Source organism: Vipera berus, assembly GCF_964194415.1.
Source record: "Vipera berus genome assembly, chromosome: 6".
Classification (NCBI taxonomy): Eukaryota; Metazoa; Chordata; class Lepidosauria; order Squamata; family Viperidae; genus Vipera; species Vipera berus.
Window position 1 is genome coordinate 4,882,834 of NC_138208.1, and position 14,441 is coordinate 4,897,274.

The window sequence follows — 14,441 nt, forward strand, 5'->3', positions numbered from 1 at the left end:
TGGACTAGATGACCTCCTAGGTGCCTTCCAACCTGATGATGATGATGATGATGCTTTCATTTTACAAGGCTTTGCTGGCAGGGTTAGGGTCCAACTTTGACCGAAAAAGAAGGGCGGCAAGATCTCATGGCTGAGGTGAAGGCATCCGTCAAATGGATGAAGATGAAAAGATGTGATTGAAAGGATTAATCTGTCTACAGGGTTGCTACGACCCACTTGGTTTACATTCCAGGATCAGAGCAGCCAGAAGTGTTCCTGTGTCACAAAAATCCCTTCTCTGTGTGTGTGTGTGTGTGTGTGAGAGAGAGAGAGAGAGAAATGCAACCAAATACAATAGCAAGCTGATTAGACTTAATCACCCAAAATCCCACTGTAAATATATTCCGGAAATAAAATCATGGAGTGTATTAAGAATCCAAGCGTTTTTGTGCATCTTGTTTATGTAAATGAAAACATTCATTGGGAGAAGCTAAATCCTATGAGGTTGGTCTGTTCGAAACCTGCAGCTCAGAATCTAAAGCCTGAAGGATAATCCAGAATTTTTAAAGCTTTCCATTAACAGAAAAAATCGTTGAAGGCCTACAGCAATCCTCAACCAGTTACCCGATGAAAAGGATATGGCATTTATCAAACGTCAGTGGACTGTCCTTAGGTGTGATTTGTGATAGGTCAGTGCTGGCTGGGGAATTCTGGGAGTTGAAGTCCACCTACTTTAAAAGTTGCCAAAACCGAGAAACACCGCTGTCGGCATCAAGCTGATTGCCTTGGGAGCAAAGCTGCTAGACTTGGTAAGTCTTTAGATTAAGCAAAAAATAAAAAATAAAAAAATGGTCCTCTGCTATTAAATGACCTGCTACATTTATAAGTTAATATCAAAACACCATTAAATGACCTGCTAGGTTAATATTAAAAAGCATCAGAAGGCAGAACAAGAAACAATGGATGGGAAGTCATCAAGGAGAGAAGCAACCTGGAATTAAGGAGAAACTTCCTAACATTGGGGATAATTAACCCGTGGAACTGCTTGCCTCCAGAGTTTGGGGCGCTCCAACATTGGATGTTTTTAAGAAGAGATTTGGGCAACCCTTTGTCTGAAATAGTATAGGGACTAGATTTGTTCCAATCTCTAAGGGGCTGCCCCCAAAGCAGAGGGAGTCTAGCTATTCTCCAAAGCACTTCAGGGCAAGAGAAGAAGCAACGGATGGAAACTCATCAAGGAGAGAAGCAACCTGGAACTAAGGAGAAATTTCCTGATAGTTAGAACAATTAACCAGTGGAACAACCTGCCTCTAAAAGTTGTGGATGCTCCATCACTGGAATTTTTTAAGAAGAGTCTGGACGACCATTTGTCTGAAATGGGATAGGGTTTCCTGCCTGAGCAGAGAGGGTTGGACTAGAAGACCTCCAAGGTCCCTTCCAATTCTATTCTGACTGATAGTTAAGGCAGCTGAGCTGAAAATCTGTAACACCGAACAGAGTGAGGTATCCTGAATTTATCTGAAAGTTGATTCTTTCAATTTATGGTGCTGGGGACCATCATTCTTGAGAAGCCCTTGGACTGCGAGGAGATCCATCAGTCGATCCTGAAGGAAACCAACCCCAGCCCGTCCTTTGGAAGGACACGTACTGAAGCTGAAGCTCAAAGACTTTGGCCACCGAATGAGGAGAGAGGAAGGACTCCTTGGAGAAGACCCCCAAAGTTGCGGAAGACGGAAGGCAAACGGAGAAGGGGACGGCAGTGGAGATGGTTAGATATGTCATCAACGCAATGAACGTGAATTTGGGCAAACTCCGGGAAATGATGGAGGGTGGGGGGGTGGGGGGGGGCTGGCTTCCTGTGGTCCAGGGGGTCGCAAAGAGTCGGACGTGACTTAGTAACTGAACAATTTATCACCTAGGTTTATTACCGTTATTTCCTTTATCTGTTACCTTCTCGTATTTTTTTTAAAAAAAAAATATATGGTTAATCTACCACCTATTCTGTATCTGTGCATTCGATTTTTCCTGCCACTGAAGTGCCAATGAACCGCGTCTGCTTGGATGGGGCCCAATGGTTGAGATTTGTCAACATTCTTCTTTTTCGCTTAAAAATCATTTTGAAATTGCTCAAAAGAAAGCGATTCTTAAGGGGAAGCCCAGATAATTATATAAGAGCAGGTTTGCAAAAAGCTAGCAACTGTGCAGAAATAACTTTCCCAAAAAAATTTTTTTGGGGTGTGTGGAAATCAAGCAAAACAGGAAAACGCTAACATATTTTTTACGGCGTTCAGTTATCCAAAGTCCCTTTGGGGTCATTTTCTCCCAACAAGGCTGCGATAATTTTCACACATTTTTCAGATGTACCTTTCAGGCTACAGATGCTTACCGCCAGTATAAACTCATTTTTCTGTCGGAGTCCAATTCTATATATGGACCCGAGAAGGCTCAGCGTACGGACATGAAGCAATAAGAATGTGTGTCAGCCCACACATTTGTCAATGCTTAGTCACTTACACATAAAGGAGACAGGATTCAGACGCAATCTCATGCATTATTGAACAGAACGGAAAGTGTATGCAATGGGGGTTTGCCATCTAATATGTCTCCCGGGCTGGGAAGTTTTCAGTCTGAAAACTGGCTCATTTCGGAGGCTGAAACAGCTGGAGCCTGGAATGTGGAATGTGGAATGTGGAAAGGAAAGGAAAGGAAAGGATGGAATGGAATAGACGGGAAGGAATGGAATGGAGTGGAATGGAGTAAAATGGAATGGAATGAACAGAACAGAACAGAACAGAATAGAATAATGTGGAATAGAATAGAATAGAATAGAATAGAATAGAATAGAATAGAATAGAATAGAATAGAATAGAATAGAATAGAATAGAATAGAATAGAATAGAAGAATGAAAAAATAGAATGGAATAGAACAGAACAGAACAGAACAGAACAGAATAGAATAGAATAGAATAGAATAATCTTTATTGTCACTTTGTAACTCAGAGCAAAATTAAGTGCTGTCCACAGTGCACACTACACACAAGTAAAAAACCAAAATAAGAACATACATTATAGACACACATCCTTCACATTCTACTCACCAATGCACTGTCTTTAATATTGCAATGTACTCTAACTCCTGTACTATGAGGTCTTTCTTATTTTTTTTAAAAAAAGTGCTATCATCCAAATCTGCATTATAGATTGCTTGTGCCTATTATTGTTCCTCTGTTGTTTTCTATGTAGAACATTTCCACACAGCTAGAAAAGTTAGGTGCGGAAAATCGGTTAAAAACTGCTCCATCTGCTGGCAATATAAATGAGTATGAAAGGGGCCAAAAACAGAACGGAGTTGTAATCCTCGACTTACGGCTATTTGTTTAGTGGCCGTTCAAGGTTAGATAAGTCACTGAAAAAAAGGGAAGGATGGCCATTTCCCACACTTACGACTGCTGCAGCGTCGCCACGGTTACGCGATCAAAATTCAGATGCTTGGCAACTGACTCACATTTGTGACGGTCGCAGCATCCTAGGATGTGTGTGTGTGTGTGTGACGCGAGCCCCTTTTGCGACCTTCTGATGAGAAAAGTCGACAGGGAAGGGGCAATCACTTAAGAAGCGTGTTAATGATTGAGCAAGTGCAGTGGTTCACTTAGCAACTGTGGCAAGAAAGGTCGTAAAATGGGGCAAAAGGCACAAAACAAATGTCTCGCTTAGCAACAGAAATCTGGGGCTCAGTTGCGGTCGTAGGCCGAGGACCGCCCGTACTGACTAAATTGGAAATGTGCATTTCCCTTCCTCAAAGTCTTAACATTAGACGCTGAAACAGTCAATAAATCAGGATTAAAGAAGGGATAGCTTTTCAGCTCTGTGGCCCGTTGCATACGAAGCTAGGAGCCCAACTATCCTAACAACAACAACAACAACAATCATAATAACTATAATTATAATTTGGAAGGGACCTCAGAGGTCATCTAGTCCAACCCCCTGCTCAGGCAGGAAACCCTATATCATTTTCAGACAAATGGCTGTCCGGTCTCTTCTTAAAGACTTCCAGTGTTGGAGCATTCACCGCTTCTGGTGGCAGGTTGTTCCACTGGTTAATTGTTCTCACTGTCGGGAAGTTTCTCCTTAGTTCTAGGTTGCTTCTCTCCTTGATTAGCTTCCATCCGTTGCTTCTTGTCCTGCCTTCGGGCGCTTTGGAGAATAGCTTGACTCCCTCTTCTTTGGGGCAACCCCTGAGATATTGGAACACTGCTATCATGTCCCCCCTTCATCCTTCTCTTCATTAAACTAGACATCACCCAATTCCTGCAACTGTTCCTTAGATGTTTTAGCTTCTAGTGCCCCCCCCCCCGATCATCTTTGTTGCTGTTCTCTATATGTATATGTATGGAGGTGATATTGCACTGTTCCTTCTATGATTTTAGTTTACAAGTAGGCTTAAGAACACTTTTCCTAACCCACTTTCACAACAGTTTTGCTCTCCTAGTTGAAAAGTCTCTAACTTATCTCTCTCAGCCTTGGCAACCTTAAAACGTGGGAGTTCAACTCCACCTATCTTAAAATTGCTAAGGTTGAGAAACGTGGCCCCCTAAACACGTCTCCAAGGTTGCTGCAAATACTGTTGCTATTATAATATCTATGGAGATTCTCAGTCATCCAAATCACGGTTCCCTACAAAGTTGCTTTTTCCAAATGGCAACTGCACTTCCTTGAATTTTTTTCCCCCTTGAAGATGTTTCATTTCTCATCCAAGAAGCAAAACATCTGCGAGCAAAAAATAAAATAAAACTAAAATCAAGGAAGTCCAGTTGCCTTCAGGAAAAAGCACCTTTGCGGTAACTTCGATACTTCTAAATACACAGCTTTTTGCGGGTGGCTTGCTATTTATTTATAAGGGGTTTTATTGTTTTTCGGTTAGGCCCGTTTTGGCCTTTGATATAAATTCAAGCAAGTAAAATAATCAGCGTGCTCGACTGGAATACAAATACGTCAGAATAAAATCTGCTGGTTCTTTCTGAAAATTAAGCTGCCCCGGTTGCATTCACGCATTAGTAGAAAATAAAACGCGAGCGTATATATAATCTAGTATTTAAGACATAATTTATGAGGACTGATTGGGGATACATATTGCTTTTCTCTACTGAAACCTCTGTAATTTTTTATTTAGGTAAAGGTAAAGGTAAAGGTTCCCCCGCACGTGCGTGCTAGTCGTTTCCGACTCTAGGGGCCGGTGCTCATCTCCGTTTCAAAGCCGAAGAGCCAGCGCTTGTCTGAGGACGTCTCTGTGGTCATGTGGCCGGCATGACTAGACGCCAAAGGCGCACGGAACACTGTTACCTTCCCACCGTAGCGGTCCCTATTTTTCTACTTGCATTTTTACGTGCTTTCGAACTGCTAGGTTGGCAGAAGCTGGGACGAGTAACAGGCGCTCACTCTGCTACGCGGCACTCGGGATTCGACCCACCAAACTGCCGACCTTCTGATTGACAAGCTCAGTGTCCTAACCCACTGAGCCACCGCATCCCTATTTTATTTACCAACTCCCTAAAAAATACCACTCTGGAGATTGATTTAGCGAAGTGTTTCTCCATCTTGTGAACTTTTATAGCTGCGTGGACCTCAGCTCCCAGAATTCTGCTGGCCGGGGAATTCTGGGAGTTGAGGCCCAGACAGCTTAAAGTTCAGAAGGTTGAGAAACAATGGTTTAAAACAGGCATGTCAAACTCGGGACGTCACGTCGTGTGATGTATCGTGGCTTTTTTCCCATTGCTGGCAATGGGGTGGGCGCGGTTTCGGTGTGGCGCATCCGGCCCACGGGCTGGCAGTTGGACATGCCTGGTTTAAAACAGAAGGCTGATGCACACTGATGCACAGGCTTTCAATAAACGAAACTTGCTTACCTTCCAAAGGTTCTATGCCAGTTGCTTGTGCCAGCAAGTCCTCATGCCTTGCAACGACCTATAAAGTGAAAAGAATCAATCTGAAGCTTAGAAACGTAATTTAGATTTTAAAAGTATTTGAAAAGACCCTACTGGCCTCTCAAACCATGGATCTCCCAACAAGCTTGGGGATCCTATAGAAACAGGAAGCCTACAAGGTGGTGGTATCGTGTACAGCAGGGGTGTCAAACTGCCGGCCCACGGGCCGGAGTGTCACGGAGAAACCGCGCCCATCCCATTGCCGGCAATGGGAAAAAGTTCCAAGACGTCACACGACATCCCATGACGTCGCGAGTTTGACATGTCTGATGTATAGGATATTGGTCCATTCTCCTTCATTTATATTCATGTTGGATTATTTTTAAGGGTTATTTTAGACCTGTAGTGTACTAAACTCCCAAGAGTCATGTTTGCAATATAGGCAGCTATGTAAATAGGCAGGAAGGTATATGATAGGTAAGTAGATAGATAGATAGATAGATAGATAGATAGATAGATAGATAGATAGATAGATAGATAGATAGATAGATAGTCAGTCAGATAGATATAGATAGTCAGACACAGGCAGGCAGACAGACAGACAGACAGACACAGGCAGGCAGGCAGGCAGACAGACAGTCAGTCAGACAGACAGACAGACAGACAGACAGATTGATAGTGAGACACAGACAGACAGATAGACAGACACAGGCAGGCAGGCAGGCAGATAATGGATGGACGGATGGGTGGATGGACAGACAATGGATAGATGGATGGACGGACGGACAGACAGACAAGACAATAGATAGATAGATACTGTGGTTCAATGTGGAGAAAAGCAAAGTCTTACATTTAGGCAGGAAAAACCAAAGGCACGAACACAGATTGGGCGAGACCTGGCTTAAAAACAGCAGCTGTGAGAGGGACCTTGGAGTCCTAGTGGACGATCACTTGACCCTGAGCCAGCCGTGTGCGGCAGCACCCAAAAAAGCCAACACAGTGCTAGGCTGCATCAACAGAGGGATAGAATCAAGAACACGCAAAGTATTATTACCGCTTGATAAAACCAGTATTCCAGGACCACACCTGGAATACTACAGCCAGTTTTGGTCACCATTTCACAAAAAAGATGTTGAGAGTTTGGAAAAAATTCAGAGAAGAGCAACTAAGATGATCCAAGGCCTGGAGGCTAAAACGTACGAAGAACGGCTACGGGACTTGGGTTTGGGTAGTCTAAAGAAAAGAAGAAATAGGGGAGACATGAGAGCAGTGGTCCAGTATCTGAGGGGCTGCCACAAGGCAGAGGGGGCCAGGTTGTACACCAAAGCACCAGAGGGAAGGACGAGAAACAATGGTTGGAAACTGATCAGAGAGAGAAGCAACCTGGAGTTAAGGAGAAACTTCCTGACAGTGAGGACAATTAACCAGTGGAACAGCTTGCCCGCAGAGATCGTGGGCGCTCCAGCACTGGAGATTTTCAAGAAGAGACTGGACAGTCACCTGTCTGAGATGGTACTATAGGTTCTCCTGCTTGAGCAAGGGGCTGGACTAGAAGACCTCCAAGGTTCCTTCCAGCTCTATTCTATTCTAAGATACATACATACACAGCTAGATAGAAAGCAGAAACAGACAAGTAAGATGGAATCTGATGTCTGGATGGTTAACATGCAACGTTTGCAGGATACACAGCACAGCTCTGCATGTTCTGTTCAGGATTTGCATCTGGCAATGCTAAATGCAGGCCTTCTCGAAAAACCCTATACTGCTCTTAATATTTCATTCAAAATAAACTCGTACTAACCAAATACTAAAACACGGGTTTATGAATATGACCTGCAAGGCTAGAGATAAAGCTTCGCATCTCATTTGTCAGTCTCAAAGTGGCCGATCTCATAGTTATTGGATGCCTAAGTACAGTAAAGGTAAAGGTTCCCCCACACATGTGCTAGTCATTTCTGACTCTAGGGGCCGGTGCTCATCTCCGTTTCAAAGCCGAAGAAACAGGGCTTGTCCGAGGACGTCTCCATGGTCATGTGGCCGGCATGACTAGACGCCAAAGGCGCACGGAACGCTGTTACCTTCCCACCGGAGTGGTCCCTATTTTTCTACTTGCATTTTTACGTGCTTTCGAACTGCTAGGTTGGCAGAAGCTGGGACAACTAAAAGGCGCTCACTCTGTTACACGGCACTCGGGATTCGACCTGCCAAACTGCCGACCTTCTGATCGACAAGCTCAGGGTCCTAACCCACTGAGCCACCGCGTCCCTTCTAAGTACAGTACAGATGTGTTAATTTGGAACTGTAAACAAATTACGACACCACACTGCCCATCCATATCTTAGATTGACAGCAATGCTCTTATCCTACTTTTATCTCACGCCAATCTTTAAAGTGGTAATACAAACAAAGGGGTAATACAAACGGTACTTACTTGCAAGTGGAGCTCTTTATCTAACTGGCTGATCCCTTGAGCAAGCTTTGCTAATTGTTCAGCAATAACAGCCTGGTGTATTGACTGAGAGGTATAGGCCTTGACGTCAAAGTCTTCCCGCAAAAAGTCCGCATAACATTCTGAAAGGGACACAGAAACAAGAAAGTTGGCTTCCTTTTGCTCAGAGAATAACAACAACAATAATAATAGTTGCAAGGTATCTTGGAGGTCATCTAGTCCAACCCCCTGCTCAGGCAGGAAACAAATGGCTGTCCGGTCTCTTCTTAAAAACTTCCAGTGTTGGAGCATCCACAGCTTCTGGAGGCAGGTTGTTCCACTGTTTAACTGTTCTGTCAGGAAATTCCTCCTTAGTTCTAGGTTGCTTCTCTCCTTGATGAGTTTCCATCCGTTGCTTCTTGTCCTGCCTTCAGGTGCTTTGGAGAATAGCTTGACTCCCTCTTCTTTGAGGCAGCCCCTGAGATACTGGAAGACTATCATGTCACCCCTCGTCCTTCTCTTCATTAAACTGGACATATACAATTCCAGCAAGTGTTCTTCCTATATTTTAGCCTCCAGTCCCCTAATCATCTTTGTCATGCTTCTCTGCACTGTTTCCAGAGTCTCACCATCTTTTTTACATCATGGTGACCAAAACTGGATGCAGGATTCCAGGTGTGGCCTTGGAACCAACAGTCATTTTTGAGCTTGCTGTATGCCGAACAAACAAACCTAGCGTAAAGCTTTACAACCAAGAGCTTCTCCCAAAATATGCCTTCTAGCTCAGCAATTCCCCGTCTGGAAATCTCTTCTTGGTTATCAAAGACTCTGAAGACATCTGAAGCCAGACAGGTACCCATTAAGAGAATAGTTTTTTTTTCTATAAGTCACGAAAGCTTCTTTAGCTGACCTAATTAATACCAACAGCCAAAACTGAGCATCCGGGTCAAGCGCCATCCTGGAAATCATGTCGGTCCCAGGATGCAATCCAGAACAAGAAGCAGACTGCGGGGAAGTTTAAAACCACTTTTGTGAAGATGGACTGTTGTAACATCACCTTGCAAGTCTGACTGGGCTTCAGGAGGACTTTGGTGTTCTCTGAGCTTGGCTGTTTTCGTGCAGATGTTCCTTTACCAAACTAGATAATATCAGTTGTAGGGCTGAAGTTACCCGGTTGGGAATGAAACGTCTGCCATCACCGACAGGGCAAGCCACTAGTATAAACTGTGAGACTGAGGCAAAGACTGTCTGAATGATTTCCTTGGCGCTTTAGATTGCTTTGGTTTCGAGTCATGCGTCTCGCCTCGTCTCGTCTCTTAGGGAACCGATCTGGCATAACTGCACCAACGCCATCTTTTTTCACCCTCTATACATTAGAAGGGGCTCCGAGTGGCTCTCCTAAGTGGTGAAACTGAATTAGGAACATGAAGCACGGAGGTGCAATCCTACAAGGGGCTTCAATTTTTAGTAGTACCACGGAGAGAGTTGGCGACGCAACTCTTCAAGCTTAGCCACTTGAAGACAGGCGGCCTTCAACTCCCAGAATTCCCCAGCCAGCATTGCTTGCCGCTGCCCTGCAATACAGTCACGCATGACAAACGGAGTCCGTGCAATGCAATGGGGAATTCTGGGAGGTGAAGTCCTTTGAAGCTTGGACCTCAACTCCATGCAACGCAATGGGGAATTCTGGGAGTTTAAGTCTTTTGAAGCTTGGTCACTTGGAGACGGGTGAACCTCCAACTCCCAGAATTCCCCACAGCATTGACGCCCAAGCTTCAAATGACTTCAGCTCCCAGACATCCCCACTGCACCGCACCGAGGACATCCAAGCTTCAAATGACTTCAACTCCCAGAATTCCCCACTACAATTGCACGGACTCCCATTTGTCACGCATCGACGGCATGGCATGGCAGCGGCCAGCAATGCTGGCTGGGGAATTCTGGGAGTTGAAGTCCACCCGTCTTCAAGCGGCCAAGCTTGGCCAACACTGCAATAGGAGGACTGCAAGCAACTAGGGCAGGGGTGGGGGAAACCTTGGCTCTTTTATGACTCGTGGACTTCAACTCCCAGAATTCCTGAGCCGGCCTGGCTCAGCTTGGAAACCTCTCCCTTTCCCCTCAGCGTGGCTGGCTGAGGAATTCTGGGAGTTGAAGTCCACAAGTCATAAAGCAGCCTAGGCCTAGGGTAGGCAACCTTGGCTCTTTTATGACTCGTGGACTTCAACTCCCAGAATTCCTGAGCCGGCCTGGCTCAGCTTGGAAACCTCTCCCTTTCCCCTCAGCGTGGCTGGCTGAGGAATTCTGGGAGTTGAAGTCCACAAGTCATAAAGCAGCCTAGGCCTAGGCTAGGCAACCTTGGCTCTTTTATGACTCGTGGACTTCAACTCCCAGAATTCCTGAGCCGGCCTGGCTCAGCTTGGAAACCTCTTCCTTTCCCCTCAGCGTAGCTGGCTGAGGAACTCTGGGAGTTGAAGTCCACAAGTCATAAAAGAGCCAAGGTTCCCCACCCCTGAACTGGGGAATCTCTGCTGCCACCTAGCGATGCCCAGAGAGATCTGCAGTCCCCTAGGCAAGTAATTAATGCCAGGGAACCCACGGGGCTTTTTTTGGAGGGGGGGGGTTGTAAAGTAATTAAAATCCCGCCAACAACCAGGGCAGACCCTTCCCCTCGCCCCCCTCCCCGTCTTTCTTCCTCACCATCTCCCAGGAGCTCCCCAGTCGCCGGCTCGGAAAGGGCTGCCGTGCCCGTCTCGGGAGTACTTTTCAGTCCTTCCATGCTGGCACCAGAAGAACAGCTGCGCCGTGACGACATCAAAGGGCGCCGCCCGCTCCATCGCGCGTTGCATCGACCATAGAGATTGTAAAGGCTAGACATGCCACACGCGTGTCTATTCTCCTTTCCCCCCCTACACCAAGATTTCATTTCTGATTGGCTCCCTACAAGGGAACTTATTCGATTTCCCCCCAAAAGACAACTTTATAGCATAAATGTCAGGAACGTAAAGCTATTTCAAGCAAATGCGGGGCTTAAGGAAAAGACGGCCAATTTCCATAAACCTCAGTCCTCCCATTGGTGGGTCAGTCTACATCAGGGGTCTTCAAACTCGGCCCTTTTATGACTCGTGGACTTCAACTCCCAGAATTCCTCAGCCAGCATTCCTGGCTGAGGAATTCTGGGAGTTGAAGTCCACGAGTCATAAAAGGGCCGAGTTTGAAGACCCCTGGTACATTTTCTGGCTCCCTGAGAATAATAAAGTCTTCCGTTGGGACTTTCTGACTGCGATAAAATCTCCCTCAATTCCGGGAAAAGGACTCGGAGGAAGAATAGGGATTATTCCGGGATGCTTTTCTCCTTTTCCCTGTCAGGGTGATAAAAGGGTAGTAAAAGGCACAAACACTGGACGGTTCAGAGGGTTGGCAGCTCTTTTGCTGTCCTCCAGTGGTAATTTGGGTTTTACCGTCCAAATCTAGGAAATCTAGGAAGCCCACTGTACAGATAACGATCTTACGGCCGCGATCTCACAAGCAAACATTTCTTATATCTAGGCTCCTTTTTTAAAAAAAATAAAAAAAAAATGGCGCCGCTTCATGTCGAATTGCATCCCGGGAATTGTTGTTCCTTTCCCACCGCCGGCGCCCCCGCGACCAGCATTCGGGCGGCGTTGCAGTTGCCTTGGTAACGGGCGAGCATCTCAGCCTTGTAGGGTTGGTGGGAGCAGAGAAGAGAAACTAAGTAAATTCAAAATGGGGTGAAAAGGAACACTCGACACAATACCACAACTGCACACTAGGCAGCAGAAATCACCCAATAAAAAAAATAATTATCAGAGCAATTAGAAGAACTCCCAGAATTCTCCAGCCAGCATGAGCTTTGCAGAGAATTTTGAAAGATCGATCGATCGATCGATCGTCCTTGACGTATGACCACAATTGAGCCCAAAATGTCATTTGAAGTGAGTTTTGCCCCATTCTGTGTCTTTTCTTGCCACAGTTGTTAAGTGAATCAGTGCATTTGTTAAGTTAGTAACAGGGTTGTTAAGTGAATTTGGCTTTCCCTTTGACTTTGCTTATCTGAAGGTCACAAAAGCTTATCACATGACTCCAGGATATTGCAACCGTCATAAATATGAGTTAGTTGCTAAGTGTCTGAATTTTAATCACGTGACCTTGGCAATGCTGCAATGATCATAAATGAGAAAAACAGTCATACATTGCTTTTTTCAATGCCGTTGTAACTTTGAACGGTCAGTAAATGAACCGTTGTAAGTCAAGGATTCCATCCATCCATCCTTTCAAATTTATATACCACCAGAAATTGAAGTACGCATACCAGCAACTTACTAGCCTTAATAATTATTAACTTGCCAAAGTTAATAACAAGTACAAGAACGATATTATTATTATATTTTAGCCTTTGTTTGTTTATTACAAATATACCTAACACTCTTGCATTTTATTTTCCCCCAGAATGGAAATCTGGCAAGGTGGGTTAAATTGACTTTATAGCCATGGCTACCAAAACATACAGCCCTAGGCACTAAGAAGTAATAATAGTCATTTTTAGATGTCTAAGAATGTCGTATCAAAAAATAATGTTTCATATATTATCAGGTTTCCCACACTTAACTGCATTAAGTTTATCAGTTAAACATATTTAATGGAAAATTGCTGTGGTAGTAGTTTTCTGAGCAGCACTACAATCTCCCATCCATTCATTTTACATTGTCAAATTATACATAAATGTGGACACCAATAACATGCAGTTTAATATTTTTTCTGGTAATGTCCTTGTTTTTATAGTAAATGCCCTTCTAGCTATCCTCATTGGAATTTTAAAAAGAAAATTAACCTTTATAATATGCACCTGAAACAAATTGATAAAAGAAAGTTCAACTGTTGCATTCTTCTCAGCAACGTATTATTATAAATGATATATATGTAGCATTTTATTTAACACTTTTTGGACACCTAAAGAAGTCTATTTTATAAAGTAGCGACTGAAGACACTGAGGACTAGTTTGATGTAGTGGTTAAGGCTGCTTAACTGGCAGACTGTGAGTTCTAGTCCTGCCTTAGACATTAGACTGGGGGCCCTTGAGCCAGTCACCCTATCTCAGCCCTAGGATGGCAGCAATGGCAAACCACTTCTGAAAATGTTGCCAAGAAAATGACGGAGATTACTGCAAACAGATTCTGAGAGTCAAGGTTGACAATAAAGACCAAAAAGAAGGGGGGAATCACACACCCACACCCACAAATACTTTAAATAAGGAAAAACTAGGAAGTAAAAGTATTACCAACTTGGATTATCTTTCGGTAGGTATTAAAATGCAATAACATCTTTAATGTGTGCAATATACCTTTTCCCCCTCTTATTATATCATACAAATTGATCTATATAAAGTGTGACTAATTCTTTAGAGGATGGTTTCAGAGGATCCTTTAAAACATAGGTAAAAATATAATTTAAATTTTAATTTAGCATAATTTCTTATGCTAAAAATCCCATAATTTCATATGCTAAAAATTCCATAAAGTACATCAGTACAACATTTCACTAGCTGTGTTTACAAAACCCAGGGCATTCATACATGTATGCATATGTATGTGTATGTACATCTGTACATGTATGTGAGTGCATACATTTTTGTATATGTATATATATGTAAAAAGGCAAACAGTTATCCTTTTATTATTTTCAAAAGGAAGTCAATATTTATCAAGAATCTAGCAAAATAATTTTCACATATCAAGAACAATGCATTTTTCGACTTAAAAGACTGATTTTCATGCAGAAAGAAATTAAAGTGGCTTGGGGCCGCTTTAAATTGTTGGCCATATGTACTCGTGCTCAATAATACATTTCCCTACACAGTGAGGGCAAACGTCGATTAAAAAGTTGAGAATAATATGTGCACGTGTTCCCTGGAAATATTTTATAAATATCCCAAGTTTATGTGACTGCGGGAAGAATCCAGAGAAAGAAATATTTTGGGGAATATTAAAAAGACAGAATATATTTCTCCAAAGGAATAATGGAGAAGATCTCCCTTCTCCCAGCCAGGAATCTTAGTAGAAAGCAGCTTTTAGAAATACAGATGTAATAATCCGTT

At 43.7% G+C, this 14,441-nt stretch overlaps 1 protein-coding gene across 6 annotated transcripts in view; it reads right to left on the bottom strand.

The window, feature by feature from the left end:
• The window catches only part of COG5 (component of oligomeric golgi complex 5), a 150,302-nt gene extending 139,189 nt beyond the window's left edge, over window positions 1-11,113 (bottom strand). For all 6 annotated transcript variants that reach the window (XM_081330701.1, XM_081330699.1, XM_081330700.1 and 3 more), the window contains exons 1-3: window positions 11,026-11,113; window positions 8,332-8,471; window positions 5,883-5,940 (exon numbers count right to left, since the gene is read on the bottom strand). In XM_081330701.1, coding sequence (XP_081186827.1) covers window positions 5,883-5,940; window positions 8,332-8,471; window positions 11,026-11,104 — 277 coding nt within the window. In that variant the 5' untranslated portion in view covers window positions 11,105-11,113. The remainder of the gene's footprint in view (window positions 1-5,882; window positions 5,941-8,331; window positions 8,472-11,025) is intronic.
• Window positions 11,114-14,441: the final 3,328 nt, after the last annotated feature.